General features: G+C 50.7%; 1 protein-coding gene across 1 annotated transcript in view; it reads right to left on the minus strand.

Moving 5' to 3' along the window:
- The window catches only part of LOC137432387 (unconventional myosin-XV), a 214080-nt gene that overhangs the window by 115648 nt on the left and 84891 nt on the right, over positions 1–13541 (minus strand). The window contains exons 17-18 of the mRNA XM_068124318.2: positions 6873–6965; positions 754–818 (exon numbers count right to left, since the gene is read on the minus strand). Coding sequence (XP_067980419.2) covers positions 754–818; positions 6873–6965 — 158 coding nt within the window. The remainder of the gene's footprint in view (positions 1–753; positions 819–6872; positions 6966–13541) is intronic.

Raw genomic sequence — 13541 nt, forward strand, 5'->3', positions numbered from 1 at the left:
GAATAAATATTGTCGGTCATAAAATAATTGCTTTTTAAATTACTATTTAAAATAAATTTTTTTTATGACTTGGAGAGTTCATGGCTGTATCCATCTTGTACACCCAGTGTCATCCCCAAGTCCTCGTTCTCCCCCACACCACTTATGTCTTCAAATCTCCCTCTATGTCGTCCCTCAACTCTGCTGTTGTTGTGCCTCCCCCACCCCCATCCTATCTTCCTACTATTCATTTTGTTCTGTTACTTCCTGATCCGTTCTGTGTTAAAGCTCCACCTCGTTAAAGCCTCGACACTATAGAAAAAAAAGGACCATTGGACCTCTGGCTTATCTGGGCCCTGGCCTAATGTTGTAACTCAAATTTGGCAGCATTCTGGCTGGTGGGTCTGGAGAAGAAGATTTTTGAAGGAATTTACTAAGTCCACCAGTTTTAACCTACTTAAAGTCATGTGACCGGAACAAGCTTTGCTATCCCCGTTATTAGTCAGGAGCGGAACCTTGCTGCCAAATTTCAGCCGGATCGGTCCAGCAGTTTGACTGGAAAGGTTGAAATCGGAGATGGACGGATGAAATTCTTTATCTGGAATTCCAATTGCAGATAAGCTAAAAATGTCGAGATAGACCAAACATTGTGTAAATCATGTGTCTTGAGTCACAATAAAACTTGTCGTGAAAGAGTAAAATACCATAAAAACCATAAACGAATGTGCTCCTTTATATTTCATGATGTTTGAACAAGAAAATCTTTCTACTGACCATGACATAAGCTTGTTGGTTGATATAAGACTGCTGCTGGGCCATCAATTGTGCGGGATCCATCACTATAATAACAGCACAAGGACAAATAAAAAGTCATTGTTTGTTTAAGTTGTGTCGCTGAATCTTTGAGAACTTTAGTTTCAAAACTACTTCATTAAATTCCATGTGGCCACAAGAAAGCATCATGAGGCCACATTTTCACAGTGTGTATGCAATTGACACATGCCATCACAATACTGATTATTAATTCACAGGAAATACCTTCTCAGCCATTCCACATTTACACGAGCACAACACACTGCTTAATGGAGTTTATGAACTTTACAAATGAGTGCAAATTATTATATCCTACTGTATAGGCATCACCAGATTAAGGGCTACAAATGAGTACATAATTTTGTCGTGTCCCCGAAATTAACACCCCTGAGTGACGGATGGCCAACCGAGCTTTAACTCCGAGGCGTTCACCCAAACTATGGTGGTGACTTTTATATGTGCGGGGGAGGTGGGGGAAGGGTGACCAGGCTTACCTGCATGGGTTTCACTTGGGCATCCTGAACCCACGACAGATAAACAGGACAGACAAGGAATTCAAATTCAACAAATAAAGGGTTTAATAAAAGAAATGCAAGGATAACAATATAAAAAGGTAACACTAAATTCCTAAATTTAGACGTCTCCACATTGACTCAAATACAGACACAGGGAGAAATCAACGAAAGTAAAAATGTGTGTTGTGCGTTTGCCTGCTATTCCACTCTGATCTCCTCAAGTGGTCCCCGAACCCCGCCGGCCGCCGACTGGGTCCCCGAGTCCTTGCGCAGGAAATGCACAATGGCGCGAACTCGTGCCGCTGCCAGCCGCCCACATGAGGCAGCCAAAGCTCTCGCCTCTGTCGTCCCATGCTCCACAAAGCACCAAGGTCTCTCAGGCGCACATGCCATGGAACACAGCCGTCATGAAGCCAGCACCACAGGGATCAGAGAGAAGGATGCGTCCGCCTTCCACCCAGCCAGGAACAGAGAGAGAGCACGAATGCGACTGCCTATGACCAAGCCCAGCACGAGAGAGAGAGAGAGAGCAATGCGCCCAGTCCGTAACGAATTTGCACCAAGAGAGCAAATGAACCGTAACCGCTTGTGATGCCAGCCACAGACCAAGAGAGTGAAAATGGCAGTGCTTTGCCTTTTTTCTCCTCATGCTGGAATGTTATATGGTGACGTCACGTGCGCGCCAATCAACGAGCGCCATCGCATCAGTCCATGGCCATGACCAATCATCACCTTTCGGGGCGGGGCCTCACGGCCCTTCTTACCGCCTCTTGAGATGACTCGGCTGGTGGCATCAGTGGTAGTGTTCCAATGTCCGGATCCGGTCGGTGGTTGTGTGGTTTATTTAGTGTAGGTGTGAAATGCATGGCTGGTGTTGCAAGTGTCATAAGGAACAATGGGGAAGCCACAGAGGCAATTTACACACTGGGAATTATTCCTAAGCCCTAACTAATTAGCATAGCTTCACCCCTTGCATGGAGATAAATATACAATCTTACCGGAAATATGGCCCTACTTAGGTACATGAAGGTGGCTACACGACATACGGAGCACACTACCCTATACAATCTACCTGGACTAAGGTATTTCATTGCCTACCCCCATAAACGTAACAATATTTTTTAACAGATTAGGGTTTGCTTTATAACTAGCCCCGAATCTAAAAACAGATTAGGGGCTATTTTATTATTCAGACAAACACACATACACACACACACACACACAGAAATAGACAAATGATCCACCACGCGGTAACCCGGGTTGCCCCGTGACTAAATCATTTTACATAATTAATTAATCTGTTTTAGGGGGAGTGTAACCCGGGTTCGCGTGATAGGAAAATCCTTTGTGACACAGGAAGGAAGTGACTCGGTCTATTCCACTTCTAAAAAGTCTGCATTTTGTATCTGTTATCTTCTCTATTCCCGTTCCCGGTCAGACCATCAATCCTCATTGGAGCAGGAAAGTGGATTCAACCAGTGGAAAGCACCTGAAAGGATTAGTGTTCATGAAAATGCTAAGAATCATCGGGAGTGCTTCACACAGTGGAAAGAAATGGAAAGAAATTTAGCTGAAAACAGAGGAGTTATTGACGCGGAACTTCAGTCACAGATTGAGAAGGAAAAGCAGAAGTGGCGTGATATCTTGACGAGAATCCTTCACTGCATAAAATTCCCTGCGACTCAGAACCTGGCTTTGGGAGGACACAGGGAGTCACTTCAGCTGGACGATGACTCCAATGTGGGAAATTTCCTTGGCTTACTGAAACTACTGGCCATCTTTGACCCTGTCATGAAAGAACACCTCAATCATGTGGAAAGTCATCCTGGATCCACGTCTTATCTTTCACCTAGTGTCCACAATGAATTCATCCACATGATGGCATCCACTGTTCGCCAGAGTTCACTGAGAAGCATTCGTAAAGCCAAGTACTATGGTCTCATGTTCGACTCGACTCCTGATCAGGCACACCGTGAGCAGATGTCAGAAGTAGTGAGGTACGTGGAAGTTGATTTTGAGAGGAAAACAGTCCGTGTTGGAGAGTCCTTCCTTGGTTTTATCCAGATAAGCCAGAAGGATGCTGAGAGCTTGGTTGAAGACATCTTGAAACAGCTAAAGAAGGACGAAATGGAGCTACAAGATTGTCGGTCACAGTGCTATGACAACGCTGCTATGATGGCTGGACACAGAAGTGGTGTTCATCAAAGAATAAGTGAGAAACAACCTGGCAGTGTTTGTGAATTGCGACAATCACTCACTCAACTTGGTGGGTGTATATGCAGCCAAGCAGGATACAATGATGGTCATGTTTTTTGGAACCATCGAAGCTCTCTACGTGTTCTTCTCTCGTTCAACATAGCGCTGGGAAAAACTCAAAAACGCCGTGCATGTGGTTGTTAAGTCGGAATCCGAAATCAGGTGGAGTGCAAGGACAGAAGCAGTGAAGCCCGTCAACAAGTACCTTGAGGAGATACTTCAAGTTCTCCAGGACATGATAGACAATGAAAACGAGACCAGTGAAACAAGAAGTGACGCAAGGCAGCTGTATAACCGCATGTTGAGTTACGATTGTCTGACTTTGCTAGGATTTTGGAACAAAGTACTCATTCGCATTGACCGTATTCAAAAGAGGCTGCAGGATCCTAGCATGAACTTCCACGATGCTGCCCTGGATTTGAAAGCCCTCCGAGATCATTTTGATGATGAAAGAGAAGTGTTGGTCAGTGAGTCACTCGAAGAAGGACTCGGTCTCTGTCAAGAATGGAATATTGAAGTTGAAAGACGTCAGAGATGAAAGAAACGAATGACTTATGAGAACTCGCGAGACGCTGGGTTAACAGCCAAGGAGGAAATGGAAAGAGTCATGAAGGGAACACTCGACCATCTTCACAGAGAAATGGATGAAAGGTTCGCTCGATTGCACGACACTGACGCCAAGTTTGGGTTCCTTCTCAATGTCGAGGGACTGCGTTACGGCACCGACAGTAACAACCGAAAGAAGAAGTGCAAAAATTTGGGCGAATTGTACAGCTCTGATGTTGATGGACAGCAGCTATATGAAGAAATTTTGGATTGCAGAATGTTGCTATCAAGTCGGGCCAACATGAAAATATCAAGACCTGAAGAGCTTCTCGAATTAATTGTTCACTATGGAGATGAGAGCGTCTTCCCCAATCTTCGCATTGCTATTCAGATAATGCTAACCATCGCAGTTTCCATCGCCAGCTGTGAGAGATCATTCAGCAAGTTAAAACTAATACTTTCGTATTTGAGAGCCTCCATGGGTCAAGGCAGACTCTGTGATCTTGCTCTGCTGAGTGTAGAAAGAGAAGAAACTGAAAAAACTGACTGAGCACATCATAAACCAATTTGCATGAGTGAAAGCAAGGAAGGTGCAGTTGCAGTTTTCATGTAGTGCCATAATTTGTTAATTAAAAGATTAACGAGCTTGACTTGTATTTTTGAGTTGATTTTATGGTAAAGTTATCTAAAAGATGGGTGTCAGATGTTTGGACAGGGGCGCAATTTCAGTGCTTGCCATTGGCGCTATTTTCCGTAAATACGCCCCTGCACACACACACCCAATCTGTCCTTCTATGAGTGATTCTGTTAAACAGACAGAGAGACAAACATGGGTGAAAACATAACCTCTGGCCACCTTAGGTGGCAAAGGAAATAAAACAATCCACCACCCAACCCCTCTACCCCTCCTTCCGCCTCTCCCATTTAATACATGTCCAATGAAAATTGACAATGTACAATGGGAATCGTGAATCAAAGCTTTTTTCAATCAATTACTGTCACAAAACTACAAGGTCCTTCACTTGATCGATTTGAACCGACAAGCCAAGTGTATTCCAAGCTAGATGGACAATGAAGAACTAGTCTAGCTAGTGAATGCATAGTGTTGATCTGTGTCGGCAGACAGGTAGAACAATGGATGAAATCAACAGGATGTTTCGGGCACCAAACCTTCATCAGAGCAAGATAGCACACCTCTTTGGCTCTGATGAAGGGTTAACACCCGAAAACATCAGCTTCTACTCAGCTCCCATGACGCTTAGCATGCCTCAATCAATGTCGTGTTGTTTTCATCCATTATTCCAAAGTTGGGTGTATTCCAAAAGTAAAACAACAAAACTCAATGTAATGCGACAACTGGCTTGGTTTAAGCAAAAACTGTGCTTGGCCGACCAGCGGGGAAACAGCATCATCATTGTGGCTTCAGAAACACAATCACCTTTGCCATTCACACATGCATGCTTTCTGGTTTCCTTTAAATAAAAGTTTCTTTTAATTGTCTTTTAAACATTTTTCAGTCAAGGTATATTGTGTATAAATTTGATTATCTGAATCAGATATTCTTTTTCATAAAGGTGAATTTGCATTGAATACAAAGTTGTTAGTTTCCTTTTGCATCAGAGTAGAAAAATGCAAAATGTCTATTACTTTTACATAGCAGTGTATATGATATCATATGATAACCAATATGTTCTGTATCAATTCTTATAGGCTGTTAATAACCAATAACCAACATGATAACTGTTGATAACCAATATGTTCTGTATCGATTCTTACAGGCTGTTAATAACCAATAACCAACATGATAACTGTTGATAACCAATATGTTCTGTATCGATTCTTACAGGCTGTTAATAACCAATAACCAACATGATAACTGTTGATAACCAATATGTTCTGTATCGATTCTTATAGGCTTACAAGCTTCAACCCCGCACTGTACCAATACATCGTCCAACAGGCAGGTAATAATGAAGGACACCAAAACAAAATATACCACCTCTGATCCACTGCTCATTACACTATTGCCAAGCAACTTTCATATTGCCACTTCAAACATTATCAAAAAAACAGGGTTCAAGAAGGAAAGTTATTGTAGACTGAATTTAATGTGGTGTGTTGTCATGCATCTGCTGTTATAAAGAATGTTTTTATCATAATAAGGTAATGATAGGACAAGGATGTGCAAATCTTCCAGTTGAAGCACATTTTACATGGCTGAAATGTGTGCAAACAGGATTTGATTGCTAAAAATAGAGCAAAGTTTATCAATTAAAATTAATATTCAGAAATATATATATATATTGTTTGTTTATTTTTAATCACAAGACTCGGATGAAAATTCTGAACAGAAATTGTCATTGTATCATTTGCTCAACCAAATCACTTTATCGTACCACACCTACGGTGTAGAAAAAAAAAATCACAAAATGAGTCAGATAGAGGTGGAAGATCAACCTCTTAAAATGACATCAGTAAACTATTGTATTAAGCTATTCAAACACTCAAAAAGTCAAACTGGCCAATTATTCCCTTATGTTGGCTGGGACTACCCAGATAAAATTTAAACTAAATTGAAATGAATACCATGATATTTTGTACCCAATACTAATTATATTATCGAACAACTCGGCAATCAAGTCTTCACCGTTCTTTTTTTTTTTTATTGCTTTCATATATTATGCTCTGATGTTTGCATTGTAAAGTATAAAATACTTGGTATTGGATTATGCTCTGATGTTTGCATTGTAAAGTAGAAAATACTTGGTATTGGAGCCATGGGAAAAGTCGAAGCGGCAACAGGTAAGGGCAGAGGCTGCATTACACCTGGCAGGATTGGCCCTACAGGAGGTATGCCTGCTGAAAACAGCATATATAAAATGTGTCAGAACAAGAAGCTAGACGAAGTTTACTCAAAGCAAGATCAAAGCAGCATTTAGTTGAAAGTTGGATATTTTTACTTTTCGAGCATCTTTCATCTCATAGCTAAAGTAGCCAAACTCGCTCACCCTTATCATTAACATCATAAAGAAGGGATCATTTACAGATTACAGAAGCAAAATGCTCCTACAGCTCCACCCCACACCTAACTCTACATGTTTTTCATATGTACATTCCAATTCCTTTCTCTTCATTATATCTGTCTTCAAGCTTCTCCCATAATCTCTCAACACTCACTACTTTTCCTTTTAACCTTGAGCGTAGAAGAAAAGACCTCCGAGACGTTCGGAATCCCAGTCAATTCTCTTTATTCAAAACTTAACTGTCTGCTCCACTCATCCTTCTTCCAGGAAATCCCCCGATAAACCAGAGCTCAAGCATATATACATATTATAAAAGACAAGGCAAAATGATGCCGCTGCAGTACTCCCCCTCCTAGTGCGTTAATCGAACGGAAGGCACAAACAAAATACATTGTAGCGGTTACCGCTGGATGCACACAATCGCCTTGCACCGGCCAGAACACGGCCAGACGCGCCTCTCCCGGGCATGCCCGGACTCACTGTTCCCGGGCACGCCCGCTCTCGCCTTTCCAGGGCTCGCCCAGAGCGTCCGGGCATGCCCGCTATCGCCTTTCCAGGGCTCGCCCAGAGCGCCCGGGCACGCCCAGCCTCGACTTGTCAGGCCGCAGCCAAACACGCCCGGGCAGGTCCAGACTCGCCTTTCCAAGGCTCGCCCTTGACACCCGGGCATGCCCGGTATAGCTTTTGCCGGGCAAACTTCCCGACATAAATGTGTATATATATTGCTGCCCGATAAACGGGCTTGTCAGAATACCTGAGCTGTTTTGTTTCAATAAAGCAACTCGGACGAATTCCGTCTTTGGTCGCGTCAATTCTTTCGACTCGCGTTGGAGCGCAGTTCCTTCATTGGTGACCTACCGACATGGATACGGCAGTGACGCTTAAACTGCCTACCTTCTGGGAGGCTCACGTGGCTGTTTGGTTCGCTCAGGCGGACTCTCAGTTCGCCCTGCGAGGCATCACCGCGGACGACACCCGCTTCCACCATGTTGTGGCGGCGCTCGGTTCCGCCACCGTGGCCCGCGCCTTGAGCCTCCTCGAGCACCCGCCGGCTGCTGACAAATACGACGCGCTGAAGACACTCCTCCTCGACGCTTTCGCCCTCTCACCGGCAGCACGCGCACGGCGCCTGCTCGCTCTGCCCGAGCTCGGCGACACGCGCCCGTGAGAGCGCATGGACTATATGCTCTCGTTGCTCGGTGAGCACTCTCCGGATTTTCTGTTCCGCGAGCTGTTCCTTCGCCAGCTGCCTCACCCGGTACGCCTCGCCCTGGCTGGCACGTTGATCACGGATTCCCGCGCCCTCGCCAGGGAAGCCGATAAGATCTCCTCGGCGGGCCAGCACATCGGCGCGGTTACCTGGAGCCCGCCGCCGTCCGAGGCGACGCCCACGACGCCCGAGCGCCCTGCGCGGTTGGAGGCCGAACTGCCGGTGCAACTGGCGGCCGCCACGCCGCACCGCCCGCTTCCGACACGACGTCCGGGGCCTCCACCTGACCGGGCGTGGTGTTATTACCACGCCAGGTTCGGACACAAGGCTCGGACGTGCCGGCCCCCGTGCACTTTCGGCAGGTCGGGAAACGGCCGGGCCGGCGTTCATTCCCAGCCATGAGCGCCGGCCACTCGGGCAACTTGCTGTTTATTCGGGACAAAGCGTCTGGGCGGCGTTTCCTGTGTGACACCGGCGCCCAACTGAGCGTCATACCCGCCTCCGAGCAGGACAGGCGGGACGCCGTTTGCGGCCCCTCTTTGGTCACTGCTAATGGCTCGGCCATATGCACTTTCGGCCCACGCGTCGTCACCCTCTGCTTCGGCAGCCAGCGTTTTCAATGGACTTTTATGACCGCCTGCGTCCCCATGGCTTTGCTGGGCGCCGACTTCCTCTGCGCGCACGGGCTGCTGGTCGATGTCAAACGTCGTCGCCTTGTCAACGCCGGCACCTTCAGCTCCCTGGCGTGCACGATGAGCAGCTCCGCGTCGACCGAACTGGCGTGCGGCCTCCCGGCAGCGAACGAGTTCGCTCGCCTGCTCGCGGAATTCCCGGCCCTCACGCGGCCGACGTTTTCGGCCGTCGTGGTGCGGCACGGGATCGAGCACCACATACCCACTACGGGCCCGCCGGTCTACGCCAGGGCCCGCTGCCTCGACCCGGCCAAGCTCGCCGTGGCGAAGGCCAAGTTCGACGCGTTGGAGCACCTCGGCATCGTGCGGCGCTCCGATAGCGCGTGGGCCTCGCCACTGCACATCATGCCAAAGCCGGGGGGTGGATGGCGCCCGTGTGGCGACTACCGCCGTCTCAACGACGCTACCACCCCCGACAGGTATCCGATCCCGCATATTCAGGACTTTTCCGCCCGTTTGGCGGGACGGGTCATCTTTTCGAAAATTGACCTGATACGGGGCTACCACCAGGTACCTGGCCGGGCGGCCGACGTCCCGAAGACGGCCATCATCACGCCGTTCGGCCTGTTCGAATTTTTGCGGATGCCGTTTGGCCTCAAGAACGCGGCCCAGGCGTTCCAGCGCTTGATGGACGGCGTGCTGCGCGACCTGCCGTTTCTTTTCGTCTATCTGGATGATATCCTCGTCGCCAGCACGTCCCGCGCCGAGCACCTCCTCCACCTCCGAACACTGTTCGGTCACCTCAGCGAGCACGGCTTAATTGTCAACCCGGTCAAATGCCACTTCGGCGTGACGACCGTTGACTTTTTGGGCCACCGCATCACCAAGACCGGGGCCGTGCCGCTGCCGACCAAGGTCGAGGCCATCACCACGTTCCCGCGTCCCCGTTCCATCAAGGCCCTCCAAGAGTTCCTCGGCATGGTGAATTTTTATCACCGATTCGTGCCCCGCGCTGCTCAGCTCATGCGGCCCCTTTACGAGGCCCTCCGGGGCAAGCCGGCCAAGCATGACATTGTTTGGTCCGCGGCCATGGATGCGGCCTTCGCCAGCGCCAAACGGGCCCTCGCCGACGCAACGCTGCTGGCTCACCCGGTGCTCAACGCGCCCATCGCCCTCACTACGGACGCCTCCAACTACGCGGTGGGCGCCGTCCATGAGCAATGGGTGGACGGGGTTTGGCAGCCACTCGCTTTTTTCAGCCGGCAACTCCGGCCGAACGAGTTAAACTACAGCACGTTCGACCGCGAGCTGCACGGGCTATTCCTGGCTGTTCGCCATTTCCGACACCTCCTGGAGGGCCGCCCGTTCACGGCTTTCGTCGACCACAAGCCGTTGGTCTACGCAATGGCTAAGGTCACGGAGCCGTGGTCGGCCCGCCAGCAGCGCCACCTCTCCGCCGTGTCGGAGTTCACCACGGACATCCGGCACGTCGCCGGCAAAGACAACGCCGTGGCCGACTGTCTTTCTCGGGCCAGCGCGAACGCGGTCCACCTCGGCGTGGACTTCGCGCTCATGGCGGCCGACCAGACCACCGACGCCTCGGTGCAGGCACTCCATGCGGCGGACACGGGCTTCCGCCTGGCCGACATTCCCTTCGCGGGCACCGTCCTGCTCTGCGACGTCTCCCAGGGCCAGCCTCGCCCCATCGTGTCCGTTTCCTGGCAGCGCCGCATCTTCGCCTCCATCCACGGCCTTTCTCACCCGGGCCGGAAAGCTTCTCAGAAGCTGGTGTCGGCGCGTTTCGTCTGGCACGGCCTTCGACGAAACATCCGCGACTGGGCCAACGCCTGCACGGCCTGCCAGCGGGTCAAGGTCCACCGCCACACCCAGGCCCCGCTGGCACCTTTCGCCGTGCCTGAACGGCGTTTCGACCACGTCCACGTGGACCTGGTGGGTCCCCTGCCCCCCTCGCGGGGGTTCACCCACCTGCTCACCATGGTGGACAGGACCACCAGGTGGCCGGAGGCTGTGCCCCTCGCCTCCACCACCACCGCCGACGTGGCGCAGGCGTTCATCGCCACCTGGGTCGCGCGCTTCGGCGCACCAGCGGACATCTCGTCCGACCGCGGCCCACAGTTCACGTCTGAGCTTTGGGGCGCGGTCGCCCGTTCGTTGGGGGTCACGCTGCACCGCACCACGGCCTACCACCCCCAAGCCAACGGGTTGTGCGAGCGGTTTCACCGCTCCATGAAGGCCGCACTCATGGCCGGCCTTCAGGACGACGGTTGGGCCGACCGGCTGCCGTGGGTCCTTTTGGGCCTTCGCACGGCCCCCAAGGAAGACCTCCAGGCGTCCGCCGCCGAGCTCGTCTACGGCCAGCCGCTCCGCGTCCCGGGCGAATTCGTGCCCGAAGCTACCAGTCCCTGGTCCGCCGCTCGCCAGCGCTCGGACCTCCAGGAGGCCGCCCGATGATTTGCCCCCGTGCCGACGTCCCGCCACGGTGGCCCCCAGTCCTACGTCCCCCCGGCGCTTCGCACAGCGGAGTACGTCTTTGTGCGTCATGACGCGCACCGGGGGCCACTCCGGCCGCCGTACGACGGGCCCTTCCGGGTCCTGCAACGGGGCGACAAGTCTTTCATCGTCGACTTCGGCGGCCGGCCGGACCGGATTTCTGTGGACCGCCTCAAACCGGCGCACATGGACGTCGACCGACCACCACGGTTGGCCCTTCCTCCACGGCGAGGCCGCCCCCCATCCACAGTTCCCCCCGCTCGACCACCCACCACCACGTCGGACCCCTCCCCACGACCCTCCAGGGGTCGCTTCGGCCGGGTCATCCGGACCCCCCTTAAATTGACCCTGCCGGTGCAGGTCAATTCTGGAGGGGCGTGTGTAGCGGTTACCGCTGGATGCACACAATCGCCTTGCACCGGCCAGAACACGGCCAGACGCGCCTCTCCCGGGCATGCCCGGACTCACTGTTCCCGGGCACGCCCGAACCTCCCGGGCACGCCCGGTCTCGTCTTTCCCGGGCATGCCCGCTCTCGCCTTTCCAGGGCTCGCCCAGAGCGTCCGGGCATGCCCGCTATCGCCTTTCCAGGGCTCGCCCAGAGCGCCCGGGCACGCCCAGCCTCGACTTGCCAGGCCGCAGCCAAACACGCCCGGGCAGGTCCAGACTCGCCTTTCCAAGGCTCGCCATTGACACCCGGGCATGCCCGGTATAGCTTTTGCCGGGCAAACTTCCCGACATAAATGTGTATATATATTGCTGCCCGATAAACGGGCTTGTCAGAATACCTGAGCTGTTTTGTTTCAATAAAGCAACTCGGACGAATTCCGTCTTTGGTCGCGTCAATTCTTTCGACTCGCGTTGGAGTGTAGTTCCTTCAACATAATGTTTTTGAAAAAAAGATGTTGACTGTTCATGCAAAAATAAAAGTCACAGCAACGAGGAATAGGCAACAGCAAAATGTACTATCATAAATATAGTGCTGGGAAGTGCACATGACACCCAGAGCGATTCATATATGGCAGTAAAAGTATCGTTGTAGTAGTTGTCGACCCATTGGTCAGGAGGAGGGTTGGTTCTGGTACTACATCAAGAAAAGCTGGCTTCAAGTGAACTATGGAGACTGTCTCACGGCCACCGTTAATATTGAGTATGAAGATCTTCTCCGAGCATTACAAAAACTTTGTAATGTCTGTCATAAGGTTGCTGCAAGACAGTGTCACGCCACATGAATATGTGGGTACACGTAGTAAATTCCTGGGGACTAGAAACCAGGCGTGACAAAGGCGTACATGTCGGTGTCGCTCAAAGGCCACGCATGGCCACATGGAATTGGTTTGCATAGTTGGTGGCACCAGGCAAAGTGTCATCAGACGCTGAAAATAATTATTCTGGGAGACAAAACCCATGCACCGTACAGTAGCTTTTCAGTGGTGCATCCAAGGTAGGCCTTTAATAGCAACTCGCGTACCAAGCAGGACCAGATAAACCCGACAAACCCGATAAATAGGTATGATGTCCCTTCAGTGAGTGGAGTTGTCATGTGCTTTCAGGGAAGATTTGAGTTGGTGGTGGAAATACGCCACCATACCATTCGCTGCTGGATGGTAAGTGGAGGTTCACACACGGTCGGTAACCAGGAGTTGAATCAGTGAGCAAAATAGAGCTGATTTGAATTGGCTACCATGATCTATAGTTGTTGATGCAACACCAAAATGTGTGATTCGGGTGTGGACAAAGGCCCTGGTGATGGTAGGTGCAGTGATATCAGCCATCTCTGTTGCCTCCGGCCAATGGGTGGAGTGATCAATACAAGTCAGTAAATAGCAGTGCCGGTTTGTAAGTGGTAGAGGACTGACGAGATCCACATGGACCCTGTTGAAATGCCTATCTTGTGTTGAAAAGCTACCGAGTAGTGTGACAGTATGACGTTGGATCTTGCAGCGTTGACATTGAAGACATTTCTTGACCCAAAAGCTCATGTCAGCATTGATACATGGCCAGACAAAGCGGGTGGTGATGATTCGCTGTGTTGCTCAAATACCCGGGTGTGTGAGT

Source organism: Myxine glutinosa, chromosome 1 (assembly GCF_964187855.1).
Source record: "Myxine glutinosa chromosome 1, kmMyxGlut1.1, whole genome shotgun sequence".
Lineage (NCBI taxonomy): Eukaryota > Metazoa > Chordata > Myxini > Myxiniformes > Myxinidae > Myxine > Myxine glutinosa.